This window comes from Nelumbo lutea, chromosome 3 (assembly GCF_056320005.1).
Source record: "Nelumbo lutea isolate HS-2025 chromosome 3, American lotus-T2T, whole genome shotgun sequence".
NCBI classification, from domain to species: domain Eukaryota; kingdom Viridiplantae; phylum Streptophyta; class Magnoliopsida; order Proteales; family Nelumbonaceae; genus Nelumbo; species Nelumbo lutea.
The window spans coordinates 111784093-111801322 of record NC_142686.1 but is presented as its reverse complement, the minus strand read 5'-3'; the positions used below and the strand labels follow the sequence as shown (position 1 = coordinate 111801322).

Here is a 17230-nt window from a genome sequence, read left to right as displayed (position 1 = left end):
CCTAACTGATTCCTAATTTTTCCAGTATGACCGTCCGCTCCAATCCAGTTTTGAAAACCATGATCTTTGCCATAGGTTTTCCTACTTTTCCCTACCTTTTCCTTCAAACCAAACACAACATCATATAACTGGTAAATGGAGACTTATTTAAAAAGTAGCAAAGTGGGTCCTCGCCCCCCAAATCTTGAACTGAACTACTGGATCACTCTAATGCTCCTTTAACCCTCAAAATTGTTATTATTATTTTTAAATTTGTAATAGATCTAAACCTTGAGGAAAAAAGGGGTCGGGGAAGTTAAAAAAAAAAAATCCTTTCCGCCCCATTCAGGCACTATATTTAAAAGTTATAGACCCAGAAGCCTGGCCCGGGTCGGCTCATGATTAGACCAGGTTTTTTGGTGAATGGTGAGTAATATAACGCATTGACGCGGAAGACGACTCGTTCGTTCGTAGGCGTTGGTGACGACTGACGAAGTGACGAGTATTGTTTGGGTTGCACCGCCCGAGAATTCCGCATCAAGAGTGGTCGATGACGAGCGACCACCGGGGACCAGGCCCACCAGCCAAGCCATTCCCCTAAAACAGCAAAACAGCAGTCGCAGACATCGCTCCACCCTCAACTCTTCCGATTCCCTCGCCCCAGACATCGCCCCCACATTTTGCCCCCCTCCAGCTAAAAGCAAATTACCTAGGCAATCTCATCAGACCCCTAGTTGACTCACCTGGTTATGAAAACTCGACTCAGTCTTCATTCGTTTCATCAACAACTCGACTGTGGCAAGTCTCCTAGTTGACTCACCTGGTTATGAAAACTCGAAACTATCCTACATTCCTACTCGCGAGTTAAGGTGTAACGGTGATGGGTAGTATGGTAATTCAGGGAAAACCGAAGGAATTCATCTGCCTATAAATAATGGCGATGTAGTTTCAGTTTTCGACCCCTTCTTCTCATCTCTCCCTGCCCTGCTTAAGGCAGGGTAGGGATATCAGACGCATACACATAAAAGCAGGTGTTCTTCTCTTTCTCCCCTTTTGTGATGGAGAAAGAAGACACCTTCGACAACAATAATGAACAAGAACCTGTCTCCCACTCGCTGAAACAGAAGAAGATGAAGAAGAAGAAGAATGGCCCACTGAACCTGATCAAGATAGCGCTGTTTATGCTACGACACCGGTCGGCCGGAAAGTCTAACTCCGTCCATGTTGGGGTTGCTACCAAGAGCCTATGGAAGAGACTTCTGGGTGCAATGCGCCTCTTGCAACTCCACCACCAATCCCCACTGCCGCCCTTAACCATTGAAAACAACCCCACAACAGTGGAAGCTTTCCAGGACGTGCACCCTCGACCCTCTTCGTTGCCGTTGCCGCCCAAGTCAACTACCTTGACCCCCTCGAGCTCCACCGACAGCATGAGTCGCTATGCTTCGGCGCAGAACCTCCAAGAGCTTGATAGGAGCGAGCAAGATGAGGACGGAGATGATGACAACGGGGACGAAATGATCGATGCAAAGGCTGAAGAGTTCATCGCTCGTTTCTACGAGCAGATGAGGCTTCAGCGTCTGAATTCAATCAATAGTTAATTCGTAATACAGAGACGAACGGCAACGAGGAGGTCGCCAGTAATATCTCTGTAGTTTCATGAAATCATGGTTCATGGGTCTTCTCTTTCTTCTTATTTAATTCGTCGTATGTCTTATACGTATGTGATAAGTGACAATAAAGAAGGGGTTCGCCTATTTCTGTTTCTTCTTCTTCTTCTTCTTCTTCTTTCTCTCTCCGTTTTTTTTCAACTCTTTCGCCTTTGTTTTTTTTTAAGTCAAAGGCAAGTATATTTCATTCGATCCAGAAATTTGAATACAAAGAATTAGTAAAAGTAAAAATACACATGAATAGTGGATAAAGGAGAAAGAGTTCTGCTTTCTTTTGTCTTTTGCATAACTCTTTCACCTTCGAGAGTGGTAATAGGTAACTACGAAAGCATTCCTCTGGTGATCTTGCTTAACATTTTAAATAGAAGAATTAAATTTACATGCGAATGCACAAGTTTCTTATTACATGTGTAAGATTAATTACCAGCGACCAGCGCTAATTCAGACAGACGTTTCTTAAACCAATTGGGATCTGCTCCATAACGATCTCACAGCTACATCACCCGGTATTGGGACATCTCCCATGAGTAATAAATTAAAGAGAAAATTTCCGATAGGTATTGTATTTTAGTCGATTGCGAATTTAGTACCCGAAACTTTAAAATCCGATAATATAGTACTCAAACTTTCATTTTACAACAATATAGCAGCTATACATTAATGGACCATCAGTTATATATATCACATGACCTCATGTATAATTTAAGAATTTTGAAAATGCCAAAATTACTCTTAAAAATATACTATTTTTCATCTTCTTTCTCAAGAAAATAAAACAAAATCCAGTAGGCTCGCCGTTGAATGCAATCATCCAGTCTTCTCCTGCTTCTTTTTTACAACATTCTTCTTGTAGATGACAATGATAAATCTCCAACTTCGGTAGCGATGTGAGATGTTGCAACTCGACAGGAATGAACATAATAAAGTAGCAAAAGCGGATCCACAAGGTTTGAAGTGCCGTTAAATTTTCCAGATCACTAGGGAGTGACTCAAAAGGTGAAGACCATATAGTCGATACCTTTATTTTGTTATTTGACGGTAATGATCTTAAAAAACCACCTACGTCACCTTCTAACTGTTGGATTTTAATCTCATAAGAGATTAAATCCAATGGGTTTGATTGGTCAATTACATGAGAAATTGCACCTGCACACTTGGTTGAAAAATCAGTTTTTCTCTTATAAAAACCCAGTATGGGGATTCGACACCGTGCAACGTGCGCATGCGCGTGTGTGCGAAGCAATGAGGCGCTTTAAAGGCGCACTTTGCTCGCACCCACGTGGCTCATGATGGACGGCTCTTGTTTTGGTGCGTTGATCACCGTTGATCACTGTTAATGAGATCAACGGTCACGATTCGATTGGGTGTGATCAAGAGGGACAATTCAAAGTTAACAGTCACCAACTGTTAACTACTTTTTAAACAGTCACAATGTTTGAAATTGTGACTGTTCAATGTGCCTTCTCTAAACCAGCACCTACCTTTTCTTCATACATCTTCACAAATTATTTAAGGAGCATGAGTCAGACTCCAAACATACAATTTCGAAATTCACTCACTCTCTCTCTCTCTCTCAGTTCGGCCTGCTACAGTCTCACAAAAGGTTTATTTGGAGACTCTTCAACTTTGCTGATTGCAGATTCTCACCCAAGGCTCTGTTGTATCCTGAGAACGAATTTGCCTGTAACCCAACAACAAACTCAGTGAAACTGAGTCGAGGCAAATAACGTTCTAAAGACAGTGTCTTCAGACTCACCTTAGAGCTTCTCCTCACAGAGACCCCATTTTCCCTAACAATTTTAGAACGTTATCTTGCAATGGAGGTGGAAGCAAGGATGACTTCGATCAAGATGATGAACCAAGATCTTGTTCGACTAGACCAGTTCGATGGAGCAAATTTTAGCCGATGGCAAAACAAGATGATCTTCTTTCTGACCACACTGAAGCTATACTATCTGCTGGACCCGAATCTGCAATCACTTCCTGAACTCACTGACAAAGACTCAAAGAAACTAAAGAATGAAAGAGCAAAACGGGAAGATGACTCACTTTTGTGCCGATGACACATACTAAATGCCTTATCAGACCGGCTCTACAACTTCTACAAGGAACTTACATCTCCAAAAGAAATCTGGAAGGCCCTGGAATTCAAATACAAGGTGCAAGAAGCAAGTACAAATAAGTATCTTATTGCAGAATACTTTGACTTCACTATGAACGACCATAAACCTATACTGGAGCAAGTTCATGAATTACAGGTGATAGTCAACAAAATTCGATCCCTTAATATCATCCTTCCTGAATCTTTCCAAGTGGGAGCAATCATTGCCAAACTTCCACCCTCTTGTAAGGATTACATGAAGAAGCTTCTGCACAAAGTTGAACCTTACCTTGGAGCAAATTCAGCAACACCTTCGTATTGAAGAAGAGTCTCGAATTAGAGACAATAGGGATAAGACCCTGACCGGTATGCTGAACTCTAAGATCAATTTTGTGAAAAACGGATCGAAGAAGACTAACCATGCATTACAAGTAAAGAAGAAGGATGGGAACTTCAAGAAGAGCAACAATAAAAAATGATCATGCTATGTTTGTGGAAAGAAGGGGCATTATGCCCGAATCTTCCGACATCGGAAAGACAGAACCAAGTCTGCAAACATGGTAGAAGACAATCTCGTGGCCATGATTACTGAAGTCAACATGGCAGAATCATCTTTTGGATGGTGGTTTGATTCAGGCGCTACAGTCCATGTTTGCAAGGACAAGTCATTGTTCAAGACATATGAAGAAGTGACTGATGACCAGGAGGTACAGATGGAAAACCAAATATGTGCCAAAGTTGTTGGAAGAGGCAACGTAGAGTTAAACTTCACATCTGGAAAGACACTGACTCTCCTGAATGTTCTCCATGTTCCTGACATTAGAAAGAACTTGGTTTCAGTAAATCTTGTTTGTAAGAGGGGATTTAAAGTTGTCTTTGAATCTGACAAACTAATCCTATCCAAGAATGAGATGTTTGTTGGAAAGGGATATAGTTGTAATGGTATGTTCAAATTAAGTATTAATGAATGAAAAATTTATGCTTATATTGTTGATTCTTTCTCTTTATGGCATGATAGATTAGCACACTTGAATTTTAAATCCATAAAGAACATGAGCAAACTTGGTATAATTGCTTACAATAATGAATCAACTGGAAATGTGAAATATGTGTAAAATCTAAAATGGCTAAGAAACATTTTCCTAGTGTTGAGAGAAATTCTCAACTTCTAGAACTAATCCATTCTGACATCTGTGAGCTCAATGGTGTATTAACTAGAGGAGGTAAGAGATACTTCATAACATTTATAGATGACTTTTCTAGGTACACCTATGTCTACCTTATGAGAACTAAGTATGAAGCCTTTGACATGTTTAAACTGTATAAGACTGAATTTGAAAATCAACTAGAAAAGAAAATTAAAATCCTTAGAATTGATAGGGGTGCTGAATACTTTAAAAATGAGTTTAATTCTTTCTGTGAAGAATTTGGAATAATACATCAGTGTTCTGCTCCATATACCCCTCAACAGAATGGTTTGGTTGAAAGGAAAAATAGAACACTTATAGAAATGATAAACTGGATGTTGTTAAAAACTAATGCACTTTTAAACCTGTGGGGTGAAGCACTCCTAACAGCCTGTCATTTACATAGCAGAATTGTTTATAGAGTTAATAACAAATGCCCATATGAATTATGGACAAGAAGAAAGCCTAATTTAGCATATCTAAAAGTGTGGGGGTGCTTAGGATATTATAGAGTTTTAGATCCTAAAAGAACCAAATTATGACTCAGAGTTGAGAAAAGTATGTTTATTGGATATGTAGAACATAGCAATGTCTATAGGCTTCTAGACTTAGAATCCAACATAATAATTAAAACTAGAGATGTTGAATTCTTTGAAAATAAACTGTATTCTGAATCTACAAAAAATGAATCCACGGAAAATGACAGAGAAACTCAGATCTCAATACCTGTTGATAATAATGAGACTGAAAGAAGAAATGACACAACTTGAAACACTTAGGACTTAGATCTCACACCTACATTAGGACTTAGAAGAAGTCAAAGACAAAGAACAGAGAAACACTTAGGTTCAGATTTTATCTCTACTCAGTTAATTGTATTTTTTGTTGAAGCTGATCGAGAGAAGATTTTAAATAAGATACCTATTGTTTCAAACATTGAAAATGATCCAAAAAAACCTATAGTGAGGCCATGACCTCTAGAGATGTTGCATTTTGGAAAGAAACTATAAATGATGAAATGGATTCAATAATGTCAAATAACCATGGGTACTAGTAGATCTGCCTTCAGGATCAAAACCAATAAGATGTAAATGGGTGTTTAGAAGAAAATACAACACTGATGGAATTGTACAAAATTTTAAGGCTAGATTGATAGCCAAATGATTTAGTCAAAATGAAGGGATTGATTACTTTGACACCTATGGCTAGAACAACTTCCATTAGAACACTCGTAGCATTAGCATCCATTTATCACTTACTTGTTCACCAAATGGATGTTAAAACCACTTTCTTAAATGATGATTTAAATGAAGAGGTTTATATGGAACAACCAGAAGGATTTGTTCTTATTGAAAATGAGAAGAAAGTCTGTAAACTGGTTAAATCACTATATGGATTAAAACAAACACCTAAATAGTAGCATGAGAAATTTGATTCTTGCATCCTAGCTTTTGGTTTTAAACATAATAGTGCTGATAGATGCATATACTCAAAATTCACTGAAAATTATGGAGTAATTGTGTGTCTTTATGTCGATGATATGCTTATTGTGAATATAAATATGGTTAGCATAAATGAAACTAAATGCTACTTATCCTTTGTCTTTAAGATGAAAGATTTAGGAGAAGTAGATACCATATTGGGAATAAAAGTTAAAAAGCATAGTAAGGGCTATGCATTAAGTCAATCACATTATATTGAGAAAGTACTTGAGAAATTTAAGCATTTAGGGTTTAAAGAATATAGCACGCCATATGATTCTAGTATAAATCTAGTAAAAAATACTGGTAGAGCAATTGCACAACTTGAGTATACTAGTGTAGTAGGAAGCTTGATGTGTGATATGCTTTGTACCAGATCCGATATTGCATTTGCAGTAAATAAATTTAGTCAGTTTACAAGTAATCCCGGTGCTGAGCACTGGAAGGCAATTGAGAGAGTTCTTGGGTATCTTAAGAGAACCTTGGAACTTACCTTGTTTTACTGTGATTATCCAGCTGTACTAGAATGTACACTGATGCAAGTTGGATTACCGGTAATGGAGATAACAAGTCCACATCTGGATGGATTTTTGTCCATGGTGGGGGTGCGATCTCTTGGGCATCCAAGAGACAAACTTGTATATCTCACTCGACTATAGAATCCAAATTTATAGCCTTAGCGGCTGCTAGAAAAGATGTTGAGTGGATTAGGAATTTATTATTGAATATAAAACTTTGGCCTAGCCCTATGCCTCTAATTTTCATTTACTGTGATAATGAGACAACTCTATCAAGGGCCTACAGTGGTATCTACAATGGTAAGTCTAAACATATAAGTCTGAGACATGAATTTGTTAGGCAACTGATTCAAGATTGAGTCATCACTATAATCTATGTGAGGTCAAATAAAAACTTGACTGATCCTCTTACCAAGGGTTTAGCCAGAGAATTGGTAAGAATGACAACCTAAGAGATGAAATTAAAACCATTTACTTAGTCACTTGTAATGGTAACCTAACCTGAACTGAAAAACCATCAGTATTGGGTTTAATGGGTAACAACAAGTTACAACAACGTGACTGTTGGCATTGATATTGAGAAATTTACCATCACAACTTAAACAGTGTTGTTCATTATGATAAGAGGTTGAAATAAACTCTTAATGAAGTTCTGAAATGTGTCAAATAACAGAGCACATAGTGGAACTTTACCTATGTGAACATAGAAGTGGTGTCGCTTCTCATGAGAGTTTGGATTTACTCTCGGGATTGTTCATGAAACCAGGAAAAAAGCACATGGCCATAATAGTGCTGAGTAAAACTTGAAACTCTTGCAGAGACTAGACATTTTTGTATGTATAGATGTCTCCGGTTTGTCTTGAGAGTAATTAATTTAATGTCTCACCACCAATAACTTTGACAAGACTCTGAGATAACTATACTAACAAGATGTTTAAATTGATAAACACTTTTTGTATGCATAACTGTATCATAATAGTTTAGATTGAAAGAGAACTATGTAATTAATCAATTAATGTGGGGGATTGTTGGATTTTAATATCATAAAATATTAAATCCAATAGGTTTGATTAGTCAATTACATGAGAAATTGCACCTACACACTTGGTTGAAAAATCAGTTTTTTTCTTACAAAAACCTAGTTTTGAACTTATCTCACATTAAAAAATTATAAATTTTATTTTCAGTTTTTCAATAGAAGCTGATTTACACTCCTTAGAATTAATAGAAAAGAGTATAAGGATTCAATACTGCGCAACGCACACGCACGTGTGTGCGATGCAATGAAGTGCTTTAAAAACGCACTTTGCTTGCACTTTACCTTATCAAAAGACTAGGTGATTTATTGATTGAGTAATTGTTATTCTATACTTGATTTCACTAATGGAGAGAATGAACCATTCATAATTTCATGTTGAAACCATGTATCCCTAAAGCTTAATAAACTTTAGCTACATGACACGTGTACTTTTCCCAAAATTGTAACATTTTCTTACAAATATCTAGAGTGTAAAACCTTATATTTTGTACTATTTTTTATGTATTTGCATTATACATGTACTCCTTCCAAAATGAGCCTAAGGGCAAATGGAAAAAGAAGGATAAAGAAAAAGGATGCTGGAAATTAAGACCAATATTACAAGAAGTCCAGCAAAATTATTTTGCAAGAGCATCTCTAACCATTTTCACAGCGCTAGGGGTGATCATTACTAGCTCATGCGCAAAATTCCAGGTGCAAAGGTCATGATCAGTTGATCACAGATCACCCCCACACAGCGCCCTAGCCATAATGATAACCAAGGGTTTTTTCTTAGTCCACAGGCCAGCACTCTACTAAAATGCTTCCATTACAAATGCAGCAAATAGGAATAGAAATATTAATAATAACCCAACATCCCACGCACCCCTTGTTGCTCGGAACTGACACTGATGTTTGGCTGGTGAAGCTACAACGGGTATTCCTGAAACTTGAACCACCTCAACCGGTGGGAGTATAACCATCTTAGCTCATTTGGATACCTTGAGGCAGTTATCACAGGGATTAGGACCATATTTACAGCCATCTCTGTTAAAGGCCTCTCCAAAGTGTTCCAGTAGGGTTTGCCTCCGACATTCAGTCTGAAAAATCCACATACTTTGGTGTGAAAAAAAGGCTGGAAATCTATGACCCGAGAACTGATTATAGATTGAACTGAGCTATCGAAGTAGAATGCACTACAAGAAATCATGTGGAATGGCTTCCTGCATTAAACTATCAAGAAATGAAAATACCTTCAGTTCACAATATTGTTGCATTTTTCTTGCTTGCATCATGCCTGTCTTAAAGCTTTCACTTTTACATCCTTGTCCACTCCTTAACATACAAACAACCCGGCTGAAATCTTTCTTTTGGTACAAAGCAATGCATACTGCCGAAAGACCATCTCTTCCTGCTCTTCCTGACTCCTGGTAATAGCTTTCTATGGATTTGGACATTGTATTGTGGACAACAAAACGCTGGAAGAATTGAGAACACCCAAAAATATCAGAATAAATAAATAAAAGCACACCTTATACTGCAGGTCAAGCATTTTATCCGCAGATATGGACTTACAACATCAGGTTTGTCTATCCCCATTCCAAAAGCAATTGTGGCACATACAACATGGGCCTCTCCTGTATGCCATTTTCTTTGGACAGCAATTCTTTGCCGTGCAGCCAACCCAGCATGATAATATACGGTCTGTATCTTACACTTCTCGTTCAGATAAGCTGAGACTTCCACACACTCACTCTTTGAAAGACAGTAGACAATTCCACACATATTTTGGAAACGATCTCTAAGTAGCTGTCCAAGCTGCTTCAGTGGATCCTTGGTCTTACTTACTACTTCATACTTCAAATTTGGTCTATCAAAGCTTGTTTCAAGAACAAGAGCATGGGGAATTCTTAAAGTATTTAAGATGTCCTGCAATCAACAAAATTAGGACAATTTACTCAGTACCCAGAACCCCATAAAAAGTCCTTGTTATAATCTTATTACCTTCCGAACTGATTGGGTTGCCGTTGCAGTTAATGCCATCACTGGAACATCTGGAAAATTCTGCTTAAGACATCCTAATCCTCTGTAGTCTGGACGAAAATCATGCCCCCACTGGCTGATATATAAAGAAGGAAATATCAGTGGGATTCTTGAGCTAGATATGGATATTAAGTTAGAAAGTAAATAAGCAGTGGGTTTCTCAGGTTAAATCAGAGAAAAATGTCATACATCTAATGAAAATATCAAGGACTATGCAGAAATCATAAACATTAAATTGGCAGGCCATCTCTTGCTTGGAGAACGTTATGAACTTAAATGGGTAGTTTGAAATATCCAGTAAATCTGACTTTTCTCCTAGGACCTCTCCTAATGGCGGTCCGCCTATTGGTCATCTCACTTTCATCTTTGATTTAATGATTGGTCCCTAAATATGCATAAGTAGAAGCAGTAGCAAAAAGTCCATTACTAATGAACCAAAGAGCAAATATACCTTACACAATGTGCTTCATCAATAACAAATCCCGCTAGCTGTCCCTGTTACGTTATAATGGTTAGGTTCCTCCAAAGCACTATATCTGATGGATAGCCGCAAACATTTGAATTTTCTGTAGCATATAAAAATATTATCGGATTTGAATGTAAACTCAAAACACTTGCCTTCTGGTGTAGGCTTCTTAGGACCTCAATAAATGATATATTTCCACCAACCCTTTCAGGAGTGACATATAAGAGCTTGCATGATGGTTTAGCTTTCCTAGAAAATGGAATATAAAGTTTAACTGGACAGTGAACGATCATAACAATTGAACAATAACAAGGTAGTTCTGCCAAATTTCATAAACGAAGTTTTTTTTTTTTTCAAGAAAAATAAAAGGAAAAAACACAAAAGTAAAGGGTTCTTGCCTCAGTTCTTGGAGGACTGCTGCTCCTTGGGAAGCAGTTTGTTGAGAATTCAAAAATGTTGCTGGTATTCCAAACTTACGGTTCAGAGTAACAATCTGATCTTGAATGAGGGAAAGTAAGGGGCACACAACAACTGTAACACCTGGATGCAGAATTGCTGGTAGCTGTACATGATGCAAAATAATGGATAAAGTAGCAACTTAAAACACCACAAGGAAAAGGCAGTAAAATGTTCAGAGTAGCCCTAGGCACTAAAGTCCAAAACACTTCAAAACATATTTTAATGATAAATAAACACCAGCAAACAAACTTCCATGTTGCAAAAAAAGAAAAAGAAAAAAATGCAAGATAATCAACTGTCACAAAGAGAACATAGTAAATTTTAGGCTAGGTGAAAAGTATTAAAAAACAATTATGACATTGTCTGCATAGCATCTCATATGATATGCACTAAACCTTGAAAGGGAAAGACAAAACATGATGGAATGCACAGCATACGGGACAGCATTAATAGTCCATTAAAGTAAACCCAAAAAAAAGGAAAAAGAAAAAGAAACACCATGGAGCATGGTATAATTTCACTATAATAGAAAACGCAAGTCTGGACTTTTGTTCTTCCATAAAAGACTTGGTGAAAAGTGGGAATTACCTGGTAACATAGACTTTTACCACCACCTGTGGGCATAAGAATAAAGCAATCTTTCTTTTCCATAGCTGCTTTACAAGCCTGATGCTGCAGAGGTCTAAATGTTCTATTACCAAAAATCACTACATTTGCCAATTCAATATCATCCAGAGCTTGCAGGTCTTCATATGCTAAAGTTTCTTGTTCATCTTTTGACTTGATCTGACATGTTTTTCCATTGGAAATCGATGAAACTGAATGCTCTATGATGCTGCTTTTACACTCCAACAAAACAATCAAGAAAAGTAAATAAAAACAACTTCAGTAACTGGAAGGCTCAAACTAATGAATAGACAATAACTTGGAAAGGTTCAAAAATTTAGTGCCTATGCACATTCAACATCTTAAAACTTTTTTATGGTACATGCTAGAAGAAGTTGCTCAGTATGTAGTCAAAACTAGGACAGAAAATCACTGAGGAATACATAATCGAGTTCAACCAGATGCACAAGATAGACTTTCAGTTCACATTCCATCCCAATCCTTCCAGGAAAAAAAACCAATTTCTCTTTATGATCTTTTATCATTGCAATCTTCAGAAACAAAGTAGTGAAACTCATGGTTGATTTAAACAAAGCACACTCCACCTTCAATACTGCACAAAAGGAAACAATGGCAAGCAAGAAAGCTCCTTCAGAAGAATTGCTTACACTAGATTTCAGAGGATGCTTTCCTGAACTTTGAGCAAAGGAAGAGCTACTCTTTCTATCAAAAGAAAATGAAGAACAAGATCCCCTAGGATTGTTGTTTGGAAACCCGAAATCTGATCCTTCCCCGTCACTAGATGAATCAATTGCCATGAAATGTTCTTGAGTCATAGGTTGAGGTGAATCTTCACTAACACTGATATAGCTTTGAGACTTGTCCTCATTTTCTGTTTCATAGTGATCTTTGGTTTCTTTATCAAACATATTAGTTAAAGCTCCACAAGCTTCTGATTCCATTGCTTGCAAATCATCCCAATCTTCACTGTCCTGCATGGATTCAGCCAGTGCTGCAAGAAAATCATCACCACAATGCTCAACAGTAACAAACTCCTTTCCATCTTCTCCTGCATGAGAGAAACATATAAAAAAATGAAAAAGAAGATAGATGGTGAAAAATGAGATCAAGAAATCTGGGGTAAAATCTTATTGTTTATTAGGAAATTCCATCTAATATAGATGGGAAATAGCTTGACTTTCATCATAAGTTCCTATAGACGTATATGAGAAAATCATGACAATTTTTCTTTATATCACCAAAATGTAGGACCTCGGTGTATGATCATTAATAATGTCAATTACTGGTGACCTATTTGACTTAAATGTGGCAAAATTTTTGTAGTATTAAACATGAATTTTCATTATTTGCATTGCTTTCATGAAAGATAACCAACAACCAACTAGATCAAATAACTAATGTTAAGCTTTCTATGTGCCGAGTATTTAAGACCTTATGATTTCATTAAATTCATAGGGTTTATTATGAATGTTCTCAGTAGTCAGTACTTGTAAGATGACCTCTTAGTGCATATAATCCAAATAATTCATAGGGTTTAAGCAGTATATTATGGATAGTTCATTTAGCTTTATGAGAGGACACCTTAAGTGGCCATTGATTTGTGGAATAGTAAAATTTCAGGATGACAGGCATGAGAACGCAGGTTTGAGTCTGAGAGCAACCATTTTGTGTAAAAAAATGCTAGGGTTAGGTTCATATCCTATCCACCCCTTCCAAGACCCCAAATAACTGGGGATATGTCCCTTTCTTCCATCTAATAAGGGAGATAAAAATTATGCTTTTGAAAGCTTCCAGCAAATACTATGCAAATTGGGAAAGAAGAGTGGACTGAATACAGTTCTGGCATTTTAGTATGAAGCAGCCGCTATCAAGCTTGAAAAAATGCTGCTTGTCGGCCGATATTCTACCAATAAAGAGGTATTCTCTTGTATTAAAGCTCAACTCGAAGATTCCACCTATACATTGTGCCCCTCGTATTTATTAATACCAATAAATATTATGGTTTCTTCTTCACACTAATTGTTCCTCGTTGTTTCAATCAATTTACTTGAAATTTATCACAGCCACCATGGTCGAGTTTGAAAATTTAGGACAACCCAAGTGATTAGTTCGATCAAGGACAGGGGAACACTAATCGTGAAGACAATGCAAGGAAATATAAACACCGGGCATTCATATTGTGGTTAACTTCTTTATACATTCCGTTAAGTACGGAGTCATCTGTGCCCCTGTCGAACAAACAGCTTATACTTCATTTATCAACTGCTAGAAAACTCCACCTCCCAACACATTTTTTATCCGAAAGACTTCAGTAAATCCTTTCAGATTTCCATCCTCTCCTCCGTTATCTCTACACTCTCTTTGAAATTGCATAACATCTTGATTCGTTCTACATTTACTCAAACCAACGTATGAATACATTTCATGGGGGAAGGGGTTCGCGCGAGTGGTTTCGAAAGGATACGAGTAAGAAAGAAGAACTAGGGTTTTGGATTACCGTAGAGTTGAACCAGACGATCCAGACATTTCTTTGAAGACTTCTCATCGAAGCCGGAATCGATAGCTATATCGATTCGTTCTACATTTACTCAAACCAACGTATGAATACATTTCATGGGGGAAGGGGTTCGCGCGAGTGGTTTCGAAAGGACACGAGTAAGAAAGAAGAACTAGGGTTTTGGATTACCGTAGAGTTGAACCAGACGATCCAGACATTTCTTTGAAGACTTCTCATCGAAGCCGAAATCGATAGCTAAGCTAAGCAGCTTTGCTTTCTCTAGTTCGAGTTCGTGATCCTTCATTGTTATCTCCCGCTCAAATCAAATGCACAAACTTAACCAGGGGTTCTGTCTGCTTATATATTCGTTGTATTTACATTCGTGGGGCCTCACGTGACGACGTGACGTTAGCCTTTGACAAACACCCTTCGATTCGATTGGGGCATTGAATTGAGTCGGAAATAGGGTTATGACACCACACCAATCCCGCTCCCGTTTTCAAGTTCCTCCATTCAACAATCAATTGTAATTGGACGGTCACCTGCCCGGTTTCACAACCATTTTTCTCTTTTCCTTCTTTTTAACACTCAGACAAAAATGGGTAAAATGATAAAAAAAATACTATAAAAAATAATTTTGTTATTTTGAAATTATTTAATGTATTCCTGATAATTTTGTTATTTTGAAAAATACCTAACGGTCAATTAAGAGAGCTATTAGACACAATTTGAATGTTCATGACATGTTGGGAGCTATTAGACACAATTTGAATGTTCATGATATTACACAGACATGTTTTAAAGTTTAGGGACTGACTTGACACAACCCCCAAAGTTCAAGATAAGTTTATATAGGACTCGGATTGCAATAGGATATCAAGTGGTATAAATAAATTAAGCAAAAAATGATAAAAAATATTATACATTGGTAATAAAATGAAGTAATATTTGACTTTAATATTATGGTTGTATTTGATATCATTATCTATCACTTCAAGATCCAATAATGGTTGAAAAAAATGCTTGTGCTTTTTTCTTTGTATACAATGTTTTTTTTTCCTGTTAATAATTTGTTAAATTTTAATACCAATGGGTAATTAAATCGAGTCTGATCTGATCAGATTTGGATATCTGACATCTTTAACGAATTTGAATTTGAATTAATCTTTGACTCTTTGTAATATCCATTGTATCATCATATTCAATTGGATATAGAATTTTTATTATCGAATTAGATTCAGATATAACTTAAATCCAATCCGATCCATTTACATTCTGATGAAAGAAGAATTGGCCAGACCTCTCTATTACGTGACACGTGGCAGAAACAATAGCTCGGCAAAAGGGGCCAAGCCTAGGCGGGAACAAAGGGACACGAGTGGACTGAACTCCCTACCGGGGGCCCGAACTGACCCACCTTGTAACGGCTCGGGATACACTTCGCCGAACTGACCTTGTAACAGCTCGGGATACACTTCGCCGAACTGACCCACCTTGTAATAGCTCGGGATACACTTCGCCGAACTGCCACCTTGTAACAGCTCGGGACACACTTCGTCGAACTGACCCACCTTGTAACAGCTCGGGACACACTTCGCCGAACTGACCCACCTTGTAACAGCTCGGGATACACTTCGCCGAACTGACCCACCTTGTAACAGCTCGGGATACACTTCGCCGAACTGACCCACCTTGTAACAGCTCGGGATACACTTCGCCGAACTGACCCACCTTGTAACAAGTCGGGATACACTTCGCCGAACTGACCTGCCCTATAGATACCTCCGAGCTCAAGACCGCCTCGCTCAGCACTTCGCATCACTTGGCACCAAAACCAAACAAGTCGTACCACGCCTGACACTAAGGAAGTTCGTGCCCAAGGGCGCCGCGCCTGACTGACTTGGGATCTGACGTTTGGCGGTAGCACCCTAAACGGCCACCTGCCACCGCCACTGACACCGCCATCTCCAGTTAGATGACGGTTAGGCAGTGACGGTTCTGTCTCTGCAGAAAGGACGACGACTGAATTGACAAGCACAAGGGTAATCATACTTGACCTGACAAGGGCCCCGGGACGAGTGCACGAAGTGACTATAAGAGCCACTTGCCCCCCGACAACGGAGGTATGCAAACTTTGCGCTATCTGGTATTACCTTGCTTTTGAAGGATTCTAACTTGAGCTTCGGAGCCTCTACACCGGGTTCCCCCCGGAGCTTCTCCATCTCCTCCGTTTCAGGTTCCCTGCTACTCCGTTCGGAAGCAAGGCAGCGGATAGCTAAGACCGGCCGGATCGCGCTCCATCAATTGGCGCCGTCTGTGGGAAAACGCTTCAAAAAGCCTCCCTCGAAACTTCGATAACCCCTTTTCTTCAAAAAACCCAACACTCATGGCCTCCTCCAGCAACACCGGACATGGCACAGAGACAAACTCCACCGGGGAGCAACTCCAAATCCCCGTAGTGTGCGTTGGACAGTTCACCATCCCCCTTTCGACGGATGGGATCCCCAGCTTGAACGCGCCACAAGCAATGGCACCCGTAAACCCTCCTACCACAAGCATCCCCTTTCCTCTCCCCATTGATACAACCTTCACTGAACCGGCTGCCGTCCCCCTAGCAGCTAGCCAAAACCGGTTGGAGGACCTGATGTAGTGCATGCGGGCAATGCAAGCCCAAATGCAACAGTTCCAACAGCACCAAGTGCTGCACAACATCTCCCAGTATCACTATCAACAGCAGTTCCCCCAACTGCCACTGAACCAACCACTACTTCCGCCTCGCCACCCCGCTCCGAGGCCGGTCAAGGCCTCCCCGCAAGATGGGCGCCTCCACTAGGTGAAGGCCTCCCGGCCCCAAAACCACCCCAACAGCCAGGCCGAAGAGAGAAAAATGTCATCCCCGCCTCGCAACCCGCAGGCGGGTCGGGAACCTCGCCCGCGAGGTCGGTGCCCTGGCGCTCCAAGCCCGAGCTCCCGCTCACCGAAAACCGATTCAGCGCCCTGGCGGCAGACTACCAGCATTCCGGGCCCATCGAGCTCGGTAACACGGAGGCCAGCAACGCCAGCACAAGGCCCGCTCAACGGCGAAGGCGCCGGCGAAGTCGCCGAACCGCTACCCGCGCCTTGCCGGAATTCAGAGGCAAAGACACTAGCTCGGACGAGGTAGGGGCTGCCCCGGTTCTCTCGG

General features: G+C 39.3%; 2 protein-coding genes across 3 annotated transcripts; one reads left to right on the top strand and one right to left on the bottom strand.

Annotated features, from left to right (window-relative positions):
- Positions 1-1037: 1037 nt before the first annotated feature.
- On the top strand, positions 1038-1580 carry LOC148867662 (uncharacterized). The gene has a single exon (XM_088976500.1). It carries the CDS (start codon positions 1038-1040, stop codon positions 1578-1580), a length of 543 nt encoding a protein of 180 aa, XP_088832626.1.
- Positions 1581-8439: 6859 nt separating this feature from the next.
- Positions 8440-14401, bottom strand: RECQI1 (RECQ helicase l1). Of its 2 annotated transcripts, none has more exons than XM_088978924.1 (10): positions 14236-14401; positions 12197-12597; positions 11511-11768; positions 10862-11025; positions 10616-10712; positions 10449-10492; positions 9959-10073; positions 9530-9883; positions 9208-9432; positions 8440-9054 (listed from the first exon to the last, which is right to left on the bottom strand). In XM_088978924.1, the coding sequence occupies exons 1-10, from the start codon at positions 14348-14350 to the stop codon at positions 8944-8946; spliced, it is 1884 nt and encodes a 627-aa protein (XP_088835050.1). In that variant the 5' UTR covers positions 14351-14401; the 3' UTR covers positions 8440-8943. The 2 variants fall into 2 exon arrangements, with proteins under 2 accessions (XP_088835050.1, XP_088835051.1); XM_088978925.1 differs by lacking the exon at positions 14236-14401 and adding an exon at positions 14047-14185.
- Between the last annotated feature and the right edge of the window lie 2829 nt (positions 14402-17230).

What these genes read in the sequence shown, in the direction of transcription:
- LOC148867662 (XM_088976500.1), top strand. Translation starts at nt 1,038, where the DNA reads ATGGAGAAAGAAGACACCTTCGACAACAATAATGAACAAGAACCTGTC.
- RECQI1 (XM_088978924.1), bottom strand. Translation starts at nt 14,350, where the DNA reads ATGAAGGATCACGAACTCGAACTAGAGAAAGCAAAGCTGCTTAGCTTA. An exon ending in AGCATCCTCTGAAATCTAGT is followed by an intron (nt 11,769 to 12,196) that starts GTAAGCAATTCT and finishes GTTTTGTTGGAG; the next exon opens with TGTAAAAGCAGCATCATAGA. An exon ending in GGATAGACAAACCTGATGTT is followed by an intron (nt 9,433 to 9,529) that starts GTAAGTCCATAT and finishes CAATTCTTCCAG; the next exon opens with CGTTTTGTTGTCCACAATAC.